Here is a 25,069-nt window from a genome sequence, read left to right as displayed (position 1 = left end):
ACATCCAGCATTCTGGCCTATATAGGTTGCTCTCAAACAAAGGAGACAGTTGCTCCATTTAATTAAGCATGTTTTCCTTTCAAATATGACCTACTGTAGGAGTGAACATCAGCTCAATATTCCATTATAAGCATAAGGTAGACTTAAAAAAATCTATAATGCCTACATCTGAGCCCTGAGGTTCTCTGTGAAATCAGTCATGGAAAAAAATTTCCATTATTTCATTCTAAGAAGCATGTAAAACTGGGTGAAGGATTATAAATTGATTGTTTTTCTCTAAACCCAGAAAGCACAAATGGTCTTTGAGCTGCCCTAGGGTCAGGCCTCATTAAGAACCTTAGGCTCTCAGTGTCCCCACCTAGATCTTGAGAATTTCACTGTAACCCCAAAAACCAAAGTTCTCAGCTCTGAGTTTGGCCCTGGGAATTCAGATACTCAACCTTAGGCTTTAAAAGACCAGTAACCAGGAAGGGGCAAAAGAGGCAAGAGTTGAAGAGAAATAAAAATAAAAGGAACTACCATTGTAAAGACAAAAAAGACCAGTAAAGAAGGGTAGAGACCTGTATGTGGGAGGAAGGCCTTGGCAAATGGGCTAGCTCCAGAGCTGTCACTGTCACAGAAGTCTAGGAGATGAATGGGATATCAAGGTGTCAGGTCTCTCCCAAGGTGTGTGTGTGTGTATGTGTGTGTGTATGTGTGTGTGTGCATGCACGCGCGCACACATGTGCATTAGGGAGAGGAGTAGTGCAGAGAAACCAAAGGGGGAAGAGTTTGATTTTGTCCCTAAAGTGCTAGGTATAGATGTATCAATAGAGTACTGAAAGGCCAGTCCTTGAGGTCCACCTGATTGAAGGTGCACACAGTAAAACTTTGCCCCATCCCCTCCCATTTCCTACAATCAAGCTGAGCTAAGAACATATTTAGTAGTCCCATGGCTGTGAAATCCAGCTCTCCAGGCTAGCTAGAATAGCTAAGCAAGAAATGCTGCAGATCAGTCTTGGGAAAATGGTGAAGAATCAATTCTCTGGTGGCAGGTGATAGTATGTACCCCATCCGTAGAGTACTGGTTGTTGAGGACACCACATCCCAGGCCCCTGCTGCTGCTGTGGTATAGAAACAAGGCAGGAGAGTCCAGGGAGAATGACTGGGCAAGGCTGCCAGGAGCCCAAGAGACCTAGGGAGGGAGCAGAGCTAGTTAGAAAACTGTGGGTGCAATCTTGCTAGCTCCCTCCTCTCCTCACCCCTCAAAAATAAAAATAACTAACATGGTTTAGGCCAATGGTTTAGGATACAATAGAAGAAATGCATCACCTAGCTAAGAAGATGATAGTTCTACCCTATTCTACTGGTGAGACCATTCCTCATGAAACTCAGTTCAGTTCTAAGCTTCACATACTTTAGAGGAACCAAAAGTGGTATTTTCCAGAGAGGAGATGCTATCTTTAGATTTCTTCAGGGCTATCACAAGGCAGAGAAAGTGGATGAGGTCTGTATGGCCCCAGGAACAGATACTGCAAGTATGTGAGCAAGGATGACACAGGAATTTGGGGGAATATTATAAAAGAGACTCAAGCATGGATTGGAGGACTTGGAAGGTAGGTTGAACTTGACTGTTTTGATAGCAATCTTGGCATTCATCCACATGTTATTCACATTTTCTTAGATAGGATGTAGGGAGGAGCATGTCATTGAAGGACTTGGACAATATCTTAGCTAGAGAAATTTGGAAATGGGTGGTGAAAGGTAGCTGGTTAGTTGAAAAGTAAGAATCTACTCACCTTCCAGCCTCATGCTACTTAAGCCTTTGAGAAAGCAACATTGTCCATCAAATAGTTGCATTGATAGAGTTGGAAGAGCTCTGGATTAGAGCCACAAAACCTGTGTTTGAGCTTAGTTCTGCCGTGGATTTGCTCTGTGACTGACTTTGAGAAAATCACTTCGCTTCTGTCTCAGTTCCTGCTTCCATAAAATAAGCCTAATAAACCTTGACCTGCTTACCATAAAGGGATATTATAAATATGAATGTAGTTGTTATGAAGGAATGTGTAGATTGTGATGGGCAGTGGGGAAAGGAAAGAAAATTAACATAGTTTAAACATCTCTAATGCATCAGATTCTTTAAAAGGCACTCGCACATGCATTTTTCATTCAACACACTGAACATATGAGGTGAGTAGTGCTTCCTACATTTTACAGATTAAGGGCTTGAGGCTCAGAGAGGTAAAGGGATTTAAACAAGGTTCACATAGCTATTAATGAATGGAAATATATTTGAAATATAGGGCTCCCAGATGTCAAGGCTTGTATATTTTTCTGTGTCATGGTGCTTGTTTACATGAGAGGAGATCACTGAATAACTATTAGATAGTGGGACCCTGAGAGTCCTTGCAAAGGCCAGAATAGAGAGACTGGTGTCCCATCAACCTAGCCAGTTCCTTGAAGGCCCAGAAATGTGATATGTGACTGGCTCAAGAGATTAGTATTATCACTGTTGCTCTAACATCACTAGTGATCCTAGCTTGCTGTTCCTCTACTGCTAGCCCTACTGAACAGTATTCAAGAGGAGAATTCCTTTTGGGGTGGTGTCCGATTTCTGGTCTTTCTTCGTAGTCTTTCCAGCTCACCTCAGTAGAGTTAAGGGCTGGGAACTTCAAAGGGCACATTGAGTTCCAGCCTCTCTCCAGAGCTTTCAGCTGTGTTCCCCCCCAAGGTCTCAGCTCCAGTATAGGGGGCAGAGCTGGAAAACTTTTGCAGGTCCAGCTCTGTGCATTCGATGGGAGTGTGGACCCACTGGGAGTGGCTCTCTGAGGCGCAGGAGGCCATGGTAAAAGACTCCTGGGTGGGGAAGCCACGAGTTGAGCTGCTGTCGTCATCCAGGATGGGGTTAAGTGGCTGGGTCTCAAAGATGTTTTCACTCAGTGGGGACTCAGGACTGGTCTCCTGGCCAGGTGGCATGGGGAAGAGAGATTCCTCCTCCGCTGCCTCGTCAGCCTCAAACTGCAGCGAACCTCCTGCAACTCGAAGTAGAAAGCCACCGGGTCACCCAAAGGAAGGGGCTCCTTTCAGCAGGGCACCTGGTCCTGGGTACAAGATAAAAAAGGGTCTGGGAGCTAGCGCTCTCCTTCCTCTTCCTGGGTACCAAAGCACCTAGCACCAGGCTGGGGTGACACAGTTGAGAAACACATTAGGGTTGGGATATCATATTGAGGCTACCTGGTGGTGAAGCAGGGGAGATTATTATGCTAAGTGAAATAAGCCAGTCTGAGAAAGACAAATATCACATAATCTCACTCATTTGTGGAATCTAGTGAACAAAATAAATTGACAAACAAAATAAGTACAGAGGCATGGAGGCATGGAACAGACTGGCATATCTCAGAGGAGAGTGGGATCAGGAAGAGATAAACCAAATAATTTATATACATATATGCATAGCCCATGGACACAGACAATAGTGTGGTAAAGGTATGGGGAGGAGAGAGGGTCTGGGCAGAGAGGAAGGGCCAAAGCAGGAGGAAAATGGGGGACATAACAATAAAAAGTACATATTTAATAAAAAGAAGAGTCAATTTCTCCAGAGAAAGAGCAAACCTTTGTGGGAAGCAGGATTTTGACACCCAACCCCATGATCTTCACCCTCTGGTGTTATGCCTGTGTGTGTTATATGGCAAAGGTACTTTGCAGATAGTATTAAGAACATGGGACTTAAAATAGGGAGAGTGCCCTAGATTACCCAAATGACCCCAAAGTAATTACATGTGTCCTTAAAAGTAAAAGAGGGAGCAGAAGAATCAGAGAATATCATAAGGATGAATCATCAAAGAACTCAATTCATCATTGCTAGTTTTGACAATGGAATGGGGCATAAGCCAGAGAATGCGGGTGGCCTCTAGAAACTGGGAATGACCCTCAGTTGACAGGAAAAAAAATCAATGGGATCTCAGCCCTATACATGCAAGGAACTGAATTTTTCTATTTTCCTGAGTGGTCAAGAAAATGGAGTCTACTCTGGAACTTCCAGAAAGGAACACAGTCCTCCCTACACCTTGAATTCAGCTTTGTGAGACTCTAAGCAGAGGTTCAGCTGAGTCTGCAAAATGTCTGATTTATGTAAACAGAGAGTTAATGGTTGTCATTTTTAAGCCATTGAATTTGTGGTAATTTGTTATGTCAGTGATAGAAAAGTAATACATCCTTCATGCCTAAGTCTGATTCGACATCAGATTACAAACTGAGAGCCTATGTGTGTTTTCTTGACCTCCACATCGTGGTTGTGGTTTTATTTTTTATTAGAACTCATTGTAAGAGCTTAAAACTATTTCATAAACAAATCCAGATTTTTGGCTTCTCTTGAAAATCCAGGAGATCTTCAAACATTGAATATTCCCATATGGTAACAAATAACTGGAGATGAGTAGTAAATTTCCCTGCAGAAAGGAGATAAATTCTTCAGTTTGCCACAGTCCCTACAACTCCCTATTGCACCTTATGCTGGATCTAATTCACATGCTAATCTCACCTATACAACCACAGTATACATGTAAATCAGTGACTCCTGATAAACATCTTCCCCACTGGAAAACTATCTAACTATCTAACCCCCTTTCCCCTATGGAGACCATGAGGGAGCTGCCTGCCCTCATTTCTCCACAGAAGGGTACTACATTATTATGTTGAGTACGGAGAAAAAGCATAGAAAAGTTACCCATTTCTTCTTTCTGTGTCAAGAAAAGGGAGACAAGCAGCTCTTGACCTTGTGGCCCAAATATTTCATTGTCCATGTTTCATTCTCATGCCCAGGACTGGACAACAGCTCCTATCTGAGAAACTAACCTCCAAAGTCAAATACAGGATGGTTTACCCTGAACCATAATTTCCAAAGAGTAGTGGAGGTAGAAATAGGGTTTAATAAGGGTTATAAAGGGACAATAGCATTCCTCTTATGTCCCTGAACCCCATGACATGTTAGATTAATCTCCAGTTAAGCCAGGGGTACAGCCAAACACATCTGTTAAGCTTTTTAAAGATCATCTAGCAGATGCTAGAGCCAAACTTATCAATGTAGGTCTATATAAGAGGGATCTTCTCATACAAATATAGAGAGGAAAAGTTGTATTGCTTTGAGCCCTGTACCTAGTGGGTGAAGGAGGAGACTTAAGCACACCAGTATCCTGTAAACTTTATCCTCCCTCCACATTTTTGTTTTGTTTTGTTTTGTTTTACTAAATCAACACCATTCAGTAGCTTGTGTTCCTATTTTGGTATTTCTCCAAAGCTTTCAGTTCCTTTGATGACACTTCAGCTGTACTGAGCCTCAGTACCCTTGGCTGGAGTTTTAACACTCTGCCTCATCTTGGCTAGCAACCATTCCACCTTCCCATCTTTGCCCTTAGTGATCTGGACACTCTGTCCTCCATTCTTGGCTGATGGTTGAAGTTGTGCTGAAAACAGATCACAATGTTACTCCTGATTTAAATATGACCTTCCATCTGAAGTTTCACATGGCTATTTCCTATGGGCTGCCAGATCTTTCTAGATATCATTATTGTCTGGGGAAAAACGTCTAGATTTGCCAACTCCTCTGGACACCAGACTCTCAGTTACCCACATTTGGGTTATAACAATACCAATAACAGTTACCCAATACTTCACCCAATTTTATTACAGTCATATTTCAAATCCAGATAGCCCTCCTTCATTCCTGGTATGTTTCCAAATCTATACCTATTAAAAATAAAAAAAAAATTGAAAAAGAACTTAAAAAAACAACTAATCTAACTCTACCTGTCATTTTAAGATTAGGGAGAAAGTGGTCCAAAGAAGTTAGGTGATTTGTCTAACGTTATATGGTGGTTTAGAACCTAGGTCTGCAGATATTTAAAAAAATATATTTTTATTGATTTTTTTAGAGAGAGTGGAAGGGATAAGGAGAGATAGAAACATCAATGTGAGAGAGAAACATTGATTGGCTGCCCCTGCATGCCCACTACTAGAGATTGAGCTTGCAACCCAGGCAGGTGCCTTGACTGGTAATCGAACTAGTGACCTCTTGGTGCATGGGATGACATTCAGTCCGCTGAGCCACACTAGCTGGGCTAGATTTTATTTTAAGGGTTTTCCTATAATGTTTTTCCTTTATGAACCCTGTATCTTAGTGAAGCAGGTCTCATGAATGGTCAAGGTTTGCCTCAGTCAACTCTGAAGTCCTGTGCTTTCTATTGCCAGCCCCAGATAGTCTACCCCTGGGGTATTCTGGCACTGTATGGAAGGACTATTAGTTCTCAGGCCCATAAAATTCCTCTTTTCTGCTAATTATAGCCTTGTTCCTGATTTATGTAATACATGAAGCAGCTACACTTACCACGTTGGCAATGTCTATTGAAGAACTGCTTGCAGTAGAGGAAGAAGAGCCCCAGGAATGCCAGGGTAAACACCACGAGCAGACTGCTCACCAGTACAACAAGTGTGGCCTCCTGAGGGGGCACTGTGGGGACATCTGCCTTCACTAAGCTCAACTGGAAGGCACCTATGAGACAAGAAATTTGGGGAGGTCAATCAGTGTGGGCAGTTAACAGTCCCCCTGACACTGGGCCTGGACTTCCTCTCAGGCCAACACTCTCTCCCTAGGGTTTTTCCTAATTAAAGCTGCTAAGATGGTTTTACTCCTTTGTAGATCAGGCAAAAGTGTAAAGAAGAAAGCCAAGAAAGTGGCATATACTGCTAATATGGTATAAATTTATACAGATATTTGAAGATGCATATATCCTATGGTCTTTCTATGTTACCTCTAGTTACATAACCCAAAAAAATGGAAACAAATTAAAGTGTACATCAGTAGGGTACAGGATAAATAAATCATGATATAATCCTATGATGCAATATTATTATATAGCACTTAAAATAAAAGAGCTGTAGGATTAATATAAATAATCCAGAGCAGAAAGCAAATTCGAGAGTATGTAGCTTGATGTCATTTATATAAAACATTATAAAATATAAATAATAGCACATATTTCCTATAAATATATATGTATGTTACCAAAGAATACAAGTATTAAAACATGCATAGAGAGATGAGTGAGTCATAGTGCTCACAAATTATTCACATGATTCCCTGCACTTCCCATTCACTCTTGTACTAAGGCCATCAGAGTACTTCTGGCCAATGGACTTTAAGTAGAAGTAGTATGTGTCATTTGCAGACTAAAATAGTTGAAAGCGAGTATGCTTTCTCCATCTCTTTCCATGCCCCATTAACCTAGAAGCCTCATGACCTAGATAGTATAACCACAAGATGGAGGAAGGACTTTGCATAGTGAAAAACAAACTTTTATTGTATTAAGTCACTGAAATTGGGGGGTTTGTTACTTAGCATAGCCTACCAGCAAGATACATACAATTTCATGATAATGGTTGCCTCTGGGGAGGTAGGAAGAGAATGGAACTCAGAGAGGATGAAAAAGGAAAGTCTTGTAAACCTGTGTAGTCTTTGCTCTTAAAAATTCCTGAAGCAAATTGCAGAATGTTAAGATTTATAGATGTTGTGTTATTGAGCATTTTTAAATATTTATGCATTTTAAATATTTCTACATATTTGAAATATTTTATGATTAAAAAAGTTACCAACACTTTAAAAAGAATACATAAGTAGATATATAGGTGGTAGATAGATGAAAATGATAGACAAATGGACAGATAAATGGATAGTGATATAGGCATATAATAGATCCTAGCACTTCATTCAGCCTTTACTAGTCCTAAGCACTAGGAACTACTATAAACCTCATATCATAATCATCATCATCATCATCATCATCATCATTGTAGTTGTCATCATCCACAAGTATACACATGTTATAATTCATAAACTGCTTTCTAAACCTATTATTTCATTAGACCTAGATAGCCATCCTATAAGGTATGAAAAACAATGATTGTCATGACTTATTTGCAGAGGGTTACACAGATAACACATTGTGAAACCAGTATTCAAATCTAACTGGTTATTTTGCTAATCTACCCTACAAGAAGGGGTGTGAGGGGGTAGTAGAAGTTTTTACTGCCACCCAATGGTTTGGGAAAGAAAAAAGAGAAGAGAACTGGATACAAACATTGAACCTCAGAGGTTGGGGTCTGCTTCGTGCATGGGATGCACTCTTGGTCCTGTAGGCCTCCAATACGTGTCTTTTGGTAGAACCTGTGGTCAAAGCAATAAGGATTTGCAAGGTGATCAAACAATCAGTGCCCTTGGATTTGTCCTTCCTGAGACCATAGGTAGCTTTCAGGAGCCTTGCCCTCCTGGAAGCCAGTACCCACCAACACCCCTCATGAGTTTTCTATCTCTATGTCTGATTCTGACTCAGCGTCCCAGATACTTCACTTCTTCCCCCAGTCACCACACTCTATAGCCAAAAGGGGAACTAGTATCACAAGAGAGGGAAGCACTGCTTTGACACCAACTGCTTTCTAATTTGTTTTATGTCTACAGTGATATTTGCCTTGAATCTTGGCCCTGAGCTAAGCATGCCAGCATGATAATAAAGCTGTTAAATATTAATCTGTGGTTGACCATGTGCTAGGCACTGTATAAGGGACTCATGACAAGACAATGCTTCTCCTTAGTGGGAGCTTAAACTCATCATGATATGAACAGTAAGAATACTTGAACTAGGTTCTGAGAAACGAGGTTAAGAGAGACCTCCAAGGGCTAGAGAAGTCCTAGAATAGCTTCGTCTCATACAGCAAACTCACCTGGGAAGACAGTCTCCACAGACAGCATTAGAGGTAGCTGTGCAGTTGGCCTTCTGGACACGATTGATAACAGCACAGGTAATGCAAATCTGACATCTATGATGGCCCCAGCTGCTTTTGTATCTGCGGGGAGGGCAGGCTGTGCAGTATGCATCTCCACCCTCTCCATAACCACAATCCTGCAGAGAAATGGGAGTCACTAACATTGCTGTACAGGATCTTGGATAGAGGATCAGCTATGGGACAACTGGGCATTGTATAGAGTTTACAAACTGCAAGTTGCAACCCATTACCAAGTCATGAAATCAATTTACTAGGCTGCAACCAGCACTGAAAATTTAAATAAGGCTAAATAAAATAATGATATCAAATGCCACAGTGCATAGCTTACACTAAAGCTAGGTACTTATATCAGTCAGCATAGGCTAAATTATACTATGGCAAAAAACATACTCCAAATCTCAGTGTCTTAAAACAAGTTTCTTTCTCACTCACACCATTTGCCTACCTCTGGTTTCCTAGGGCCTATGCTTTACATTGTCCTCATTGGGTTACCCAGGATGACAGAGGCTTCATCTTTGTGCTGCCATGATTGGAGCATCAGGGAAAAGAGAACATTGAGAACTGTGCACTGGCTCTTCCCATTTCACTTTGCTCACATATCCTCGACCACCCATATCATGTGATCTTTAGTAACTATGAAAGTAAAAGAAAGTGCAATTCTGCAATGTTCTAAAAAGTGGGAGGGCTGGAGAGATTTGACAAATAGTTGCATTCACTATCAACCTCAGTATTGCTTTGTAAAATTTTACAGATAAAACATGTAAGTATGTGTTGGGTTGTGATAAAATTTTATTTCTTACTCTTGGCAATGGTAAAAAAATGTATGAATGCTAATGGTATAGAGGAGAGATGAGTATTCCAGCTGGTTCTTGGCTGAGGTCTGGTATTGAGTCAGTGTGACTCTGGCCAGACCCTCTCAATTTTGGGGAGTCATAGGAGATTGAAATAGATGGTCTATAAATATTCTTCTAGCTATGACATTTTAACCTAGGAACAAGGCTCCAGCCTCATACATCATAGCTCTTTTTCAAAGACACAATTCTAGTTATCAATGGATATAACCATTTGGTAGTTGTGGCAGAAACTGGCTTGTTCACCAAAATCACTCTCCTTTCCTCCAGGGAATATCAGAGCCAACCTTCTTTAATCCCACTGCAGTTAGGTGAGGCCATGTACCTAATTTCTAGCCAATAGATTAAAATGATGTTTGCCTCTCCCAGGCCTGCTCCCCGAATACTGGTTTATACTTAAAATATACTTAATTTTATTTATACTTTGATTGTATGATGTATAGAGATACCCAGGGAGATGTTGAAATTGATATATTAAAAATGACAGAGGATGTCAGGACAGTGGAAGAGGCAGAAGATCCAAGCTTTCCTTCCCTCACAGAAACATAGCAAAGTAAGAAGAATCTGTCAGTATCAATGTTGTCATAAATCTTGGAAACAGTCAAAGGTTTACACAATGAAGCAAATGCTGAAACAAGAAGAAGACAACTTGTAAATGATAGGAGAAAGTTCTGTGCCTTTTTTACTTGCCTTACCACAGCCCTCTCCCCAGAGCAATACCAGTCCTAAAGTAGAAGCAGTCTTTAAGTGTCATCAGCCCATGTTCCTAGTGTGAGATCCTTACCCTAGTTTCCAAGTGAGATCTGCAAAACTTATTCACAAACCATTGTGTATGTTTGCTCTAATGTGTCTGGGGACTCCATGAAGGACTGACACATGGTCATCACCTCTATTTCACTAAATTCAGAATGCAGACTGAAAAGGGGCTGGATATTTGTTTTTATAAAAATGTCACAAAGCAAACTAGGAAACCACAGATACTTAGGGCAACAAATAATGGGTGAGCACACACAATAGACTACCTAATCTTGGGAGCTAAAACTGGGGGAAATTCTTTAGGAAATTAAGACATTAAGAAACTACCCATATATATGGGATGATTTATAAAGGCACATGCATGCCTAGGGAAGACATGCTTAGAAAAGACCAGAGAAGACCCAAAGCTCACACATTGGCCTGATCCATAGGGAAAGTGCAAGTTTGGCTGTGTTGAAGGTGTGCTTCAGCAAAGAGCCAATCTGCAAAGACTGGGAGAAGTGTGTATGTGTGTGTGTCTAAGTTGTTGATGTTGTTTGATTTTTTAACTCTTGGCACTCAAAGAAATGTATGTCAAAATATTAGCTGAACATAATCTAAAGGAATGAAGACTTCAGTGACTACATATGGCAGTCTTTGCAAAAATAATTTGGAAAAACACCTCAATAAATATACTACTATAGTCTTTAAGAAATAAAGTTTTTAAAAAGACTATTATGCTAAGTAAAAGAAGCCAGTCACAGAAAGACAAATACCATATGATTTCACTGATATGTGGAATCTAATGACCAAAATAAACAAAGAAACAAAACAGAAACAGACTCGTAGATACAGAGAACAGACTGACAGCTGTCAGAGGGGAGGAAAGTTGCAGGGCTGGGTTAAAAAGATGAAGGGATTAAGCAAAAACAAACAAACAAACAAACAAACAAACAAAAAACCCAAAGAAACAAACAACCCCCCAAAACAAAAACAAAAAACCCTGCATAGACCCAGACAATGGAAAGAGCAATGGGGACAGGTAGAAGAGAGTGAAGGGTGGATAATTGGTAATGGAAGATGACTTGACTTTGGGTGATGAACACACAGCACAATATGCAGATGATGTGTTATAGAACTGTACACCTGAAACCTATGAAATTTTGTTAACCAATGTCACCCCAATAAATTCAATAAAAATGTAAAAATACAAAAAAATAAATAAAATACATGATATAGTAAAAAAGGAATATTAATTACCCCTTAAAAAAAGAAAACTATACAAATACACTAGAAATGAATCAAGATGGTGTTCTAAGAAAATGTTCATGTATACTGCAGGAAGTCAAGAAAAGACAAATGGAGGAACATGAAACAGAAAACAATAATAAATACTAATAAAACAGCAGGAATAACTCTAACATATCAATGATTGCCTCAAATCTAAATGGTCTATATGTAGCAATTTAAAGCAGATATTTTCCTATGGGACAAAGTTAAATTAAAGAAAAAAAACGTGTGATGCTTTGAGTTGTGGCAACCAAGAGTCCAAAAGCATGAGGACAAAACAGTAAGGTGCCCAAGGTGAAGGATAAAAAGAGTCTGGGTCCTTCACAAAGTTGTTGATGTATCAAACCAACCACAAAGCTCTCTGCCTCCAGATTTCATTACATAAATAAATGTGCTATGGCTCAAGCTGTTCAGTTTTATGTTACTTTTAAATTAGTACATCTTAATTGAGTCAGTGATGAACTAATTAGCCCACAGGAAAGCTGGGACTCAAATCCATGTGTATCTGGTTCATGTTTATTTTTACTGAACCATTCTGACTTTGAGCAAATCACTTATTCTGTCTTTGAATCTTGGTTTCCTCATAGAAAACCTATGAGGCTGATAATACCTTCTTGGTGGGATTGAGAGCCAAATGAGATAATGCAAATGAAAGCTCTGTATATGGTACAGACTGCTAAATAAGTATAAGCTGTTTATATATAAAGCTTTTGCAGGAGCACAATAGTGCAATTAATTCATTTTCTCTGAGTTTTCTAGTGGTCCAGGAAAAAAAAAAATAGTACCAGAAAGGTGCTTAGACAAATGTACATTTAATCATGGGCCACATTCTGAGTTTGATAACAGCAGTTTGACAGATAGAAAGACATATTTTTCTCCCTTGGAGAAGTTCAGAGAGCTTTATAGGTAATGGCCATGTACATAACAGAAACATTAGTAAGAGATTGTTCTTATGGGAGTGAGATAATTTTTATCAAAAGATCAGTGTGATATTTTAAATGGATTTTGTAGGAAATTCAAGATGGCTGAAGAATAGGTGGAAGTTACATTCAACTTCTCCCAAGACCAAACTAGAATTACAACTAAAATATAAAAAAGTTTACCTAAGCCTAGCCAGAGTGGTTCAGTTGGTTGAGCATCATCATATACACTGAAAGGTTGCCGGTTCAATTCCCAGTCAAGGCATATACCTGGGTTGCAGGTTTGATCCCCAGTTCAGGCATGTATGAAAGACAACCAATCAATGTTCCTCTCTCACAATGATGCCTTGATCTCTCTCTACATTAAAAAGAAAAAGGAAAAGAGAAATCCACCTGAGCAACCAACTGAAGACTAGCTGGACTAAAGTCTCATAACCAAAGATTTACAGAAGAAGCCACATCAAGACATGTAGGAATGGTGGGTTAATGAAAAGGGTTGACCCCACACCCACAGGGAACAGTTGAGATTCCAGAGAGATATCTCAGCTTCAAAGGTTCCCTTGGTCTTAGCCCCACACCAGGCTCCCCAGCCTAGACACCAGAGTAAGGAAGAGGAGCCCACATAAGATCTGACTGTGAAAATCAGCAATGATTCTGTCAGCCCGGGAGATAGGAGTCTGTAGAAACCCAGGAGTCCTCTTTAAGTGCCACAGCACAAAATCTCATTCACACGCACTCACCTTGGGCTTCAGTAGAAAGAGGGCAGCTTGGAGTAGAATAGATTTCTGTGAGAAAAGACTGAGTGGTGTGGCTCTGGGGAGAGAGCTGAAGGGACAGACACTAGGGTCCAGCCTGGGGGAATGCAATAGTCCCAGACTCCCTGTCAGCCGACCTTACAGTCAGCTGCCTGACTCCAAGATGTAGAGGTCTGGGAGGACTCAGTGGATGACAGAGACTGAGTTGTGTGGTACTTGGGTGGATGCCACTTGCTTCCCCTTCCTGCAAGCCTTACTGGAACAGTGCCCCCATGGGAGATTCACTAGCCCTACTCTCCTGACTCCAGCATCCCTGTCCTGCCAAGCTTGGGTTGTCAAGGAGGTCCAGGCAGAATCCAAGACAGACTGAATTGTGTGGCTCTAAAATGAGGGCTATTTTCCCCTCATGGTTCCGACCTTTGTAGATCCACCCCTTCACACAAATAATTGGTCTGTTTAGGCCTGATGAACATTGCTAGCCTCACCCTGAAAACTCCCTGAGATCCTAGCCCACCACAAAGGTCCACAGTCATCTGGTGGAAGGTAGCAGGCCTTGGTGTACCCTGAAATTTTTGTGGTGTGGCTTCAAACCCATCACTGGCACTGAGTTTGAATATGTATGAATCTGGTCAACATCAATCACCCTACCCTGCTGACTCATTGAGAACTTACCTCACACAACTTGTGTACTTAACAGTCAGTTGGCAGGCAGAGCCAAGTGGAGATGGAACTCGGGGTGCTTTGGGCCTTTTGCAGACCTACCACTAGGTTTGGTGATGATTAAATCCATCTTTGGTGTGCACCTTGGCCTCTCCCACATACACACAGGATTAATAGAGGCAGCCACAAACTGTGGATCACTTTGTAGCACCAAACATGTAGCCCTGGGCCAATCACAAACAGCATCTGACATTGACCTGCACGAGAATCCCTCCCAAGAGGCTCCATAAACAACACACCCAGTGATAGGCTTCAGATCACACCAGAGCAGGATCTGTTAGCTCCACAAGTGGCACATCCAAAGGGAGATCTCTGCAGGCATCAGACCCTGCTTGTGCAAATTCCACTTCATGTGGTCAGCACCTGCACAGCAGCTCATACACTGTGGTCAAGGATGATTCCCACAGTCTGGCAGCCTAAGGGTTGATCCCACTCACAGAGGGGCCAACAACAATCAAGACTCAATTACAAGAGTAGGGCTCACAGTACCTACACAAGAGGCATTTCTGGATCACCTTGCTCAGGTGATAAGGGACCCTGTACTGCTGAATCCCAGACAATACCTACTGCATCAAGTCACCAAACAAAGACTGAAAGACACAGCATATCTACCTAATACAAAGAAATAAATAGAAAAAGGCAGCCAAAGAAGGAAAAAAAATGCTCTGAATAAACAAAGAGGAGAAATCCCCAGAAAAAGAATTAAATGAAATGGAAGCAAGCAATCTACCAGATACAGAGTTCAAAGCAGTGGTTATAAGGATGCTCAAGGAATTTAGGGGAAGAATGGATACATTCAGTGAGAACTTAAACAAAGAGATATTAAACATAAAAGAAGACATGGAAACAAAGTAAAGAACCAAACATAAATGAATACAGCGTTTGAGATGAAGAATACACTAGAAGGAATCAACAATAGGTTAGATGAAGCAGAGGATCAAACCAGTAATTTGAAAGACAAGTTAGCAGAAAACACCCAATTAGAGCAGCAAAAATAAAATAATAATAATAATAATTTTAAAAAATAAGGATAGTTTAAGTGACTTCTGGGACAATATGAAGCATAACAACATCCATATTATAGGGGTACCTGAAGGAGAAGAGAGAGAGAGAGAAAGAGGTCAAGAACCTATTTGAAGAAATAATGACTAAAAACTTTCCTAACCTGGTGAAGGAAAACAACACAGAAATCCAGGAAAGACAGATAGTCCCAAACCAGAGAAACCCAAAGAGGCCCACACCCAGACACATCATAATGAAAATGGCAAAGGTTAAAGATAAAGACAGAATCTTTTTTTTTTTTTTAAATCCTCACCCGTGGACATTTTTGCTCTTGTCTTCAGATAGAGCAGCAGGGAGAGAAGGAGAAAGAGAGAGAGAGAAACATCGATGTGAGAGAGACACATTGACTGGTTGCCACCCATAAAACCCCAACTGGGGCTGGGGACAAACTGCAGCCGGTTACATGCCCTTAGCGGGAACTGAACCCGGGACTCTCTGGTCTGTGGGTCGATGCTCTAACTGCTGAGCCAAACTGGCCAGGGCAAGATAAAGAGAGAATCTTAAAGGCAGTGAAAGACAGTTAGTTACCCACAGTGGGGTTCCCATACGACTGTCAGCTGATTTCTCAACAGAGGCATACTTGCCAGAAAGGGTTGGCACAAAGTTTTGAAAGTGATGAAAAGCAAGGATCTACAACCAAAACTACTCTACCCAACAAGGCTATCATTTAAAAGTGAAAATGAGATGAAGAGCTTCCCAGACAAGTAAAAGCTATAGGAGTTCATACCAACAAATCAGTATTACAAAAAACATTAAAAGGTCTGCTTTCAGAAGAAGAAAGAAAAAAAAAGAAAGAAAAACGTAGTTATAAAAATGGCAATAAATACATACCTATCAATAATTACTTTCAATGTGAATGGCTTAAATGTTCCAATTAAAAGACATAAGTTAGCTGAATTGATAAGAAAACAAGGCCCATATATATGCTGTCTATAAGATTCCTTCCTCAGAATAAAAGACAGACATGAACTGAAAGTAAAGGGATAAAAAAATAAAAAAATATTTCATACAAGTGGAAATTAAAAAAAAGACACGTGGGGTAGCAGTACTAATATAAGACAAAATAGTCTTAAACCAAAAACTATCATAAGAGACAAAAAAAGACACTGCATAATGATAAAGGGATCAATCCAACAAGAGAATATATCATTTGTAAACATTTATGCATCCAACAAAGAAGAAACTAGGCATATAAAGCAAAGCTTCATGGACATAAAGAGAGAGATTGACAGTAATACAGTCATAGTAGAAAATTGCAACACATCATTGACATCAATGGATAGATCTTCCAGACAGAAAATCAGTAAGAAAACAACAGCTTTAAATGACACAATAGATCATATGGATTTAACTGATATTTTTAGAGCATTTTCCTGCAAAGTAACAGAATAGACCTTCCTTTCAAGTGCACATGGAATATTTTCTAGGGTAGACTATATGTTAGAACACAAAACAAATCTCAATACATTTAAGGAGACTGAAATCATATCAAGCACCTTCTCTTATCTCAATGATATTAAACTAAAAGTCAATTAGAAAATAAACTGAGAAACACACAAATACAAGGAGGCTAAATAACATGTTACTAAGCAATGAATGGGTTAAGAATGAGATCAAAGAAGAAACCAAATGATATCTTGAAATAAATTAAAATGAGAACACAACAGCCCAAAATTCATGGGACACTGCAAAAAGCAGTTCTAAGAGGGAAATTCATAGCATTACAGGCCTACATCAAGAAACAAACAAACAAAAAATTAAGTAACAATCTAACTTTACACCTAAGGGAACTAGAAAAATAACAACAACCAAAACACAAAGTGAGTAAAAGAAAGGAAATAATAAAGATCCGAGTGGACATAAACAAAATAGTCTAAAATAATAATACAAAAGATCAATGAAACCAAGAGCTGGTTCTTCAAAATGATAAACGAGACTGATAAAACTTCATTCAGACTAATCAAGAAAAAAAGAGAAATAAATAAAAGTAGAAATGAAAGAGAAGTAACAACTGACATCACAGAAATACAAGGGATTATGAGAAAATATTACAAACTATTACATGCCAACAAATTGGACAATCTAGAAGAAATGAATCAATTCCTAGAAACATACAATCTTTCAAAACTAAATCAGGAAAAAAATAGAAACTCTAAAGAGACTGATTACAACTAATGAAATCAAAGCAGTAATCAAAAAATTCCCAGCCAACAAATGTCCTGGACCAGATGGCTTCACAGGTGAATTTTAGCAAAAATTCAAAGAAATTCACCTATTCTTTTAAAAAAATTTAAACTATTTATTTATTTATTTATTTATTTATTTATTTATTTATTTATTTATTTATTTATTTTTGTACATGCCCCTAGCGGGGACTGAACCCAGGACTCTCTGGTCTGTAGGCCGACGCTCCAACCACTGAGCCAAACCAACCGGGGCAACACCTATCCTTTTAAAACTATTCCAAAAAATTCAAGAGGAGGAAAGATTGCCAAGCTCATTTTACCAGGTCAGCATTTTCTGAATTCCATAAGGTAAAAACAATACAAAGAAAGAAAGTTATCAACCAACATCCCTGATGAACAAAAATGTTAGAATCCTCAACAAAATATTAGCAAACCAAATCAAGAAATACATTAAAAAGATCATACAACATGACAAAGAGATTTATTCCTAGGATGCAAGGTGGGTACCATATCCACAAATAAAAAAAAACACGATACATCACATAACATGAAAGATAAAAATCATAGATCATATCAATAGATGCAGTATAACCATTTGACAAAATTTAACACCCATTTATGATAAAAAAAACAAACAAAACTCTCAGCAAAGTGGCAATGCAGGAAACATATCTCAACATAATAAAGCCCATATATGACAAACCCAGAGCTAACATCACACTCAATAGAGAAAAAAACAACAAACCAAAAGTGTTTCTCTTAAGATCAGACACAAGACAGGCATGTTCATTTTCACCACTCTTATTCAACAGAATACTAGAAGTCCTAGCCACAGAAGTCAGACAAGAAGAAATAAAAGGCATCCAAATTAGGAAGAAAGAAGTAAAACTGTCATTCTTTGCAGATGACATGATGTTCTGTATAGAGAACCCTAAAGATTCCACTAAAAAGTACTAAAATTGATCAATTCAGTAAAGTAGCAGTATACACAATAAATATATAGAAATTGGTTGCCTTTTTATACTCCAATAGTGGACTATCAGAAAAATAAACTAAGAAGTCAATCTCATTTACAATTGCATAAAAAAATAAATTTAACCAAGGAGGTAAAAGACCTGCAGTAGAAAAATTATAACACACTAAAGAAAGAAATTAAAGAAGATACAAATAAGTAGAAGCATAGACCGTGTTCATGAATAGGAAGAATTAACATCAAGATGATCATACTACCCAAAGCAATCTCCAGATTCAACACAACTCCTATCAAAGTACCAATGGCATATTTAGCATAACTAAAACAAATATTCCAAAAATTAATTTATATGGAACGACCAAAAACCTCAAATAGTCTCAGCAATCGAGAAGAACAAAGTTTAAGGTATCAACTACCTGATATCAAGCTATATTATAAGACTACAGTAATTGAAACAGTATACTACTGGCATAAAAACAGATATACAATTTAATTGTACAGAAAATACAGCCCAGAAATCAACCCACGCTTATATGGTCATTTAATATTCGACAGAAGAGGCAAGAATATACAATGCGGTAAAGACAGTCTATTAATTAAATGGTGTTGGGAAATTAGAACAGATACATAAAAAAAATGAAACAAGACCATTTTATTACAGTGGATAAAAGAATAAACTCAACATGGATTAAAGACAATGTAGGACTCGAAAACATAAAACACATGGAAGAAAACATAGGCAGCACAATCTCCGACATTTCTCATAGAAATATTTTTCTGATATATCTCCTTTGGCAAAGGAAACAAAAGAAAAAATAAACAAATGGGACTACATCAAACTAAAAAGTTTTTGTACAGTAAAGGAAACCATCAACAAAATGAAAAGACAACCCGCTAAATGAAAGAACATATTTGCTAATGATACATCTGATAAGGGGTTAATATCTAAAAGTTATAAAGAACTTATACATCTCAACACCAAAAACACCCACCACAGACAATCCAATTAAAAGTTTGAAAAGGATTGTTAGATTCCACATATGAATGAAATTATATGGTACTTGTCTTTCTCTGACTAACAAGGAAAATAAACACAGACTCATAGATAGAGAACAGGCTGACAGTTGTCAGGGGAGTGGCTGGGTGAAGAGGGGTGGATGGATAGAGCAAAAAAGAGAAAAAAACTCATAAACATGAATAACAGTCTGGTGATTGCCAGGGGGATGAGTATGGGGGAAGTTGGAGAACAGTATAGAAGGGACAAATGGTGAAGGAGAGAGACTTGACTTGGAGTGATGAACACACAATAAAGTGTATAAATGATGTGTTGTAGAATTATGCACCTAAAACTTGTATAAATTTGTTAATCAGTATCACCCCAATAAATTCTATAAAAAGAAAAAATAGAATAAAAAATATACCGACTAAAAAAAAAATCGCAAAGAACCTGAATAGACACTTCTCCAAGAAGACATACAGATGGCCAATAGACATATAAAAAGAAGCTCAACATCACTAATCATCAGAGGAACGCAAATTGAAGCTGAAATGAAATATCACCTCACATCTGCCAGAATGGCTATCATCAATAAATCAACAAATTACAAGTGTTGGCAAGGATGTGGAGAAAAGGGAACCCTAGTGCACTGTTGCTTGGAATACAGATTGGTGCAGCCACTATAGAAAACTGTATGGAGGTTGCTCAAAAAATTAAAAATGGAATTGTCTTATGATCCAGCAATTTCATTTCTAGATATATATCTGAAAACCCCAAACCACTAATTTGAAAGAATATATGCACCCCTATATTCACTGCAACTTTATTTACAATAGCCAGAATATAGAAGCAACCTAAGTGTACATTAATAAGCAAGCAGATAAAAAATTGGTGGTACATATACACAATGGAATATTACTTGGTCGTTATTTATAATAGCCAAGATCTAGAAACAGCCCTAGTTCCCATCAGTAGATGAGTGGATAAAAAAGCTATGGTACATTCACACAATGCAATACTTCTCTGCCGTACACATGAAAGACATCTTACCTTTTGTGTCAGCATGGATGGATCTGGAGATTATTATGCTAAGTGAAATATGCCAGTTAGAGAAAGATAAATACCATATTATCTCACTTATATGTGGAGTCTAGTGAACAAAATAAAGTGATGAACAAAATAGAAACAGAGGCATGGATACATGGAACAGACTGACAGCTGTCAGAGGGGAGTAGGGAGGGGGTCTTAGAAGAAAGAAGGTGATGGGATTAGCCATAGAACATATGTGCATAACCCATAGACATAGACAACAGTGTGGTGATGGCCAGAGGGAAGGGTGGTAGGGGCTGGGTTAAGGTGGGCAAAGAGGGTAAATGGAAACATCTGTAATAGTGTTAACAATAAAAGTAATGTTAAAAATAGAATAAAATTTTACCATTTGCGGCAGCATGAATGGATCTAGAAAGTATTAAGGTACATGAAATAAATCAGTAAAAGACAAATACTATATGATTTCACTTATATATATGGAATCTAAAGAACAATATAAACAAACAAAATAGAATAAGTCTCACAGATGCAGAGAACAGACTAATGGTTACCAGAGGGGAGGAGATTGGGGGGGACTAAGTGAAAAAGATGAAAGGATTGAGAAGTACAGATTGGTAGTTACAAAATAGTCACAGGAATGTAAAATATATTTCTTAGCATAAGAAATATATTCAATAATATTGTAATAACTGTGTATGGTGCCAACTGGGTACTGGAAATGTTGGGGTAAATATTTTGTAAAGTATGTGATTGGCTACTATGCTGTACACCTGAAACTAATACCAGATAATATTGAATGTAAAATATAAATGAAAAAAAATAAATTAAAAAATTATAAAGTTAAAGCAATAAAATTTTCATCAGGTTCATCCTAATGTCCAGCATGATCTAACCGCTGATGACCTTTCCTTGGTCCTAGAATGCTCATCAATCATGTAGGCACCCCACTATGGTACAGATGTTTTGTGTAAAGAGGTAAAATTAGAGTTAAATGCTTGTATCTCTTGGCATCCCTATGCTTCAGTCTCTTCATATAGGGATGTAGAAAGGGGTGGGTTAAATAATTGTTTTATTTTCCTTCAGCTAGCAGGTTATGTCACTCTCCAACCCCAAACTCTTCAAAGCATTCCCTGCATCTTAGAAAAGAAATTAAAAATTCTCCTCATAGACTTGAACTCTATACATAGTGTTGCTCAGGCCTCCCTCTGATCTCATTGTGTACCACTCTCTCACTCACCCTTCACTCATCAGCTGCACTAATCTTCCTCTTCCTTGAACATGCCTAGTTTATTTCCACCTTGGGACTCTGCATTCGCTGTATCCTTTTCCTAGAAGGCACTTCCTTAGAAAGTTCTTCCCTTGCTACCACATCTAAAGTAGCCATCCAGTCACCCTGTATTCGATCACTCTAATTTAATCCTCATCATGCATCCAGATCTAAATCCTTCATTTATTTATATATGTATCTAGCTCATTGTTTGTTTCATTAATTAAAGAGTAAGTTCTATGAGGGCAAAGGTTTTTATCTTTACCATATGTATTGTGCCTACAACCATGTGTGTCACTTTGAAGGTGTTCAATAAGTGATGGCTGAATTAATGAATGACTGCAGAAAATAAGATGTGAGTGTGAAAGACATTAGTATGGTGATTACCAGAGGGAAAGGGGCTGGAGTCAGGTAGAAGAGAGTAAAAGGGGGATAAATGGTGATGGAAGGAGATGTGACTTGGGGTGGTGAACACACAATACAATATACAGATGATGTATTATAGAATTATATGCCTGAAACTTATATAATTTTATTAACCAATGTCACCTCAATAAATTAAATATATATATATATATATATATATATATATATATATATATATATATGACTGTGAAGAAAACATCTGTTGGCTGTCTGCTCCCAAACTTTTTGTTCCCAACTGCAGCCTAAATTTAAAATCACCCCCAGGTTCTGGGACCAACAGGAACCTGAAGCAAAAAAAAAAAAAAATTTGCAGCTCCATCTTTGCAAGCTAGGGGTGAACAAAAGGTGCCTGCTTTGCTGGTTGTTTTGTTCTGACACTAGACCCTCCCTAGCTCCCCATCCCTTAATCCTCCCTTGAACATCTTCCTCAACCTTCTTAGTTCTCTCTTTCCCACTCCTGAGACCTGATACCTGGCTCCCGAACCCCAAGTGGATGGGATCTGCTTTAGCTAACAGATTTTCCTAATGCCAAACAGCCTCCCTATGACTCTGCATTCCACATCTCCTTTTGAGATACCCCATTATCTCATGGAACCCTCCTCTGACCCTCACCTTGCCAGGCTGACTCTTGATTGGAGCTATGACTGCTATTGTCATAATCTTTGGATTCCATATTTTGCCCATTGAACTGTATTAGACACAGTTGGGGCTCTCCTAATCTTGGACCCTCTCAGTTGCCAGATGATTCCTAAATGTAACAGAAAAAATATTCTGATCACCAGGTCTTACCTTGGAGAGCTCTTGTCCAGGCCCACACAGTTGGCAAGTGACACACCGTCCCCATTGGTCCCAGTATTCATTTTCTTGGCAATCCATGATGGGAGGGCTGTGGATACAGAATATGGAAAACAAGGGAGCTAGTGGAAAGAGATTGCAAGATAAAAAGTAGCTTCCATGTTTCTTGGTTCATGTCTCCTCTTAATCCTTTTATTTATTTATTTTTACAATTTATTTTATTTTACTTTGTGTCCTCTTAATCTTGTCTCTGACTTTGAGATAGAGGGGTTGGGGAAGCCTATATAGTCTCGACCATGTGTCAGCAACTCTTTTAAATTCTTTACGTGTAATAATTAATTAAATCCTTAAAACAACAATAGCAGGGATGATTATTAGCCCCAGTTCAAAAATGAGGAAACTGAGGCACAGGGGCCAAAGAATTGGTTAAAGTTCACACAGTTGTTGGCTATATCACTTGCTTATCTAGAAAGGGAATAATAAAACAATAAGCTGGCTTCTACCCGGGGGATAGAGAATAACCACAATCTCTCACATGTGACCAGCTACTAACAGTTTAAAAAGCATTTTTACATCCAATATTATTTGTTTCACACAACATCCACGTGAAGTGAGCAATATAGGGATATCATCTTTCGTTTGTGGCTGAGAAACCTGAAGCTCAGTTCTCTTTTGTTAAAATTGTGTAAAGTACCTTTGAGGACACCTAACTGCTATTGCTTCTGTCCTAGGCAGAGTAGAAGGGGAAAATGACCCAGTATGAATAAATTTCCTGGTGCACTATGGTATAGAGAAGGAAAAACATTATTCAGATAATAGTTCTTGGAATAAAGAAGGCCTACGGCAGTAGCACTATCAATGGTCTGAGAGTTGGGAGATATGGGTTCTAATCCTGACTCGGTGTAACAAATTATCCAGGTTTGCTCAGGAATAAAAGGCTTCCCCAGGACACAGGAATTTCAGTGCTAAAACTGGAACAGTATCTTGACAACATAGGATATTTGGACAACTTACTTGGCTCTTCTTTCAAGCTATAAGCTTGGATGATTCACTTAATATTTTCTGGCCTCAGTTAATTAATCCGAAAAAGGGGGATACCATGTTTCTCACCCAACTTATATAGCTCTTGGGAGAATTAAATGAGTTAAGGTCCATCAAACCATTCTGAAGGCTTTGAAAAGTTATGCAAAATGAGAATGGGTTAAGTATGCAGGGAGATGGTGTTCTACAAAGATGAATTTTAATAAGGGAGACTCAAGTAATTGATACAAAGAGTTTTCACTGCTCAAAGAGAAAGGTGGGGTGAGAGTTGGTTTGCTCACTTCTTAACCTCATACCAAGGTGAACCTCAGGTGGCTTCTCAAAGTACTGAATGTCCTAAGTGTGTACTTCCAGTCAGAAGAGAGGATAGCGTGCATGTAAATCTTGAGAGGCCATCAATTTTCCCCTCAAAAGTCCCTCAATGGCAATGGAGTAAGTAATCCTGTCTGGCAAGCTTGCACTTTTCCCCACAATCAACTGGGCCATTCTTTCTCATTCCTTTATTTGGAAGAAAGTGGATTACATGATCCATTTTGCACAAGCTGAAGGTGCCCCCTCCTGTGTTATTCTGTTTACTGGCCTACACTGTTAGCCTCAGTAGGCATGCTCCCCTCCCTAAACACCCTTCGCATTAAGGACCAAAACCATCAGTGGTCTCACAGTCTTCAATGACAAGGGAATTAAGTGTCATGGATACAGGTCCAGCATACTGGTCTAAACAACTCCCCTGTAGTTTTTTCTTGCCCACAAAAACCAGAAAAACATGGCCAAAAGCTCCCAACATAGGCATCTGACATCTCCATAGTAGCTGCCTCTGGCTTTTGGGTGTCTGAGATACTCTATTTTATTTGGTTCACAGAGCACAATCCATCTAATATATCATGTGGCATGAATCGTAACACATTCCCTCTACCCCCAGCTTCGAGACCTATGTATAGACAAAGTAGACTTATTGCCAAATCCTCACATCATAACGCAAGGAATAAACAGAGGGCTTTTCCTCCCTCTTTTTTTTTTTTTTGTCAAAATGTTTATCTAAAGCAAACAAATTAAATTATGTAATTAAAAGATTAACAAATTACCTTTATCAAAGACAACAAAATGCTGGTTGTTCTGAAGAAATCTGGGCATATGGGTAGAACTGCCTAATAATGATTAAATGTAATTATCCAGGGACACTCTCAGAC

The 25,069-nt window shown here is 38.9% G+C and overlaps 1 protein-coding gene across 2 annotated transcripts in view; it reads right to left on the bottom strand.

The window, feature by feature from the left end:
• Positions 1 to 2,634: 2,634 nt before the first annotated feature.
• Positions 2,635 to 25,069, bottom strand: part of EDA2R (ectodysplasin A2 receptor) — a 38,419-nt gene continuing 15,984 nt past the window's right edge. The window contains exons 2-6 of one of the 2 annotated variants that reach the window (XM_036271363.1): positions 22,836 to 22,932; positions 8,752 to 8,930; positions 8,112 to 8,197; positions 6,362 to 6,526; positions 2,635 to 3,011 (exon numbers count right to left, since the gene is read on the bottom strand). In XM_036271363.1, the coding sequence (XP_036127256.1) occupies positions 2,635 to 3,011; positions 6,362 to 6,526; positions 8,112 to 8,197; positions 8,752 to 8,930; positions 22,836 to 22,922 (894 nt within the window). In that variant the 5' untranslated portion in view covers positions 22,923 to 22,932. Of the gene's footprint in view, positions 3,018 to 6,361; positions 6,527 to 8,111; positions 8,198 to 8,751; positions 8,931 to 22,835; positions 22,933 to 25,069 lie in introns of both variants that reach the window. The other variant, XM_036271362.1, reaches the window with a different exon arrangement.

The sequence above is a fragment of the Molossus molossus genome, unplaced genomic scaffold (assembly GCF_014108415.1).
Source record: "Molossus molossus isolate mMolMol1 unplaced genomic scaffold, mMolMol1.p scaffold_m16_p_2, whole genome shotgun sequence".
Lineage (NCBI taxonomy): Eukaryota > Metazoa > Chordata > Mammalia > Chiroptera > Molossidae > Molossus > Molossus molossus.
Note: the sequence above shows the minus strand (reverse complement) of the source record. Positions and strands in the feature narration are given on the sequence as shown.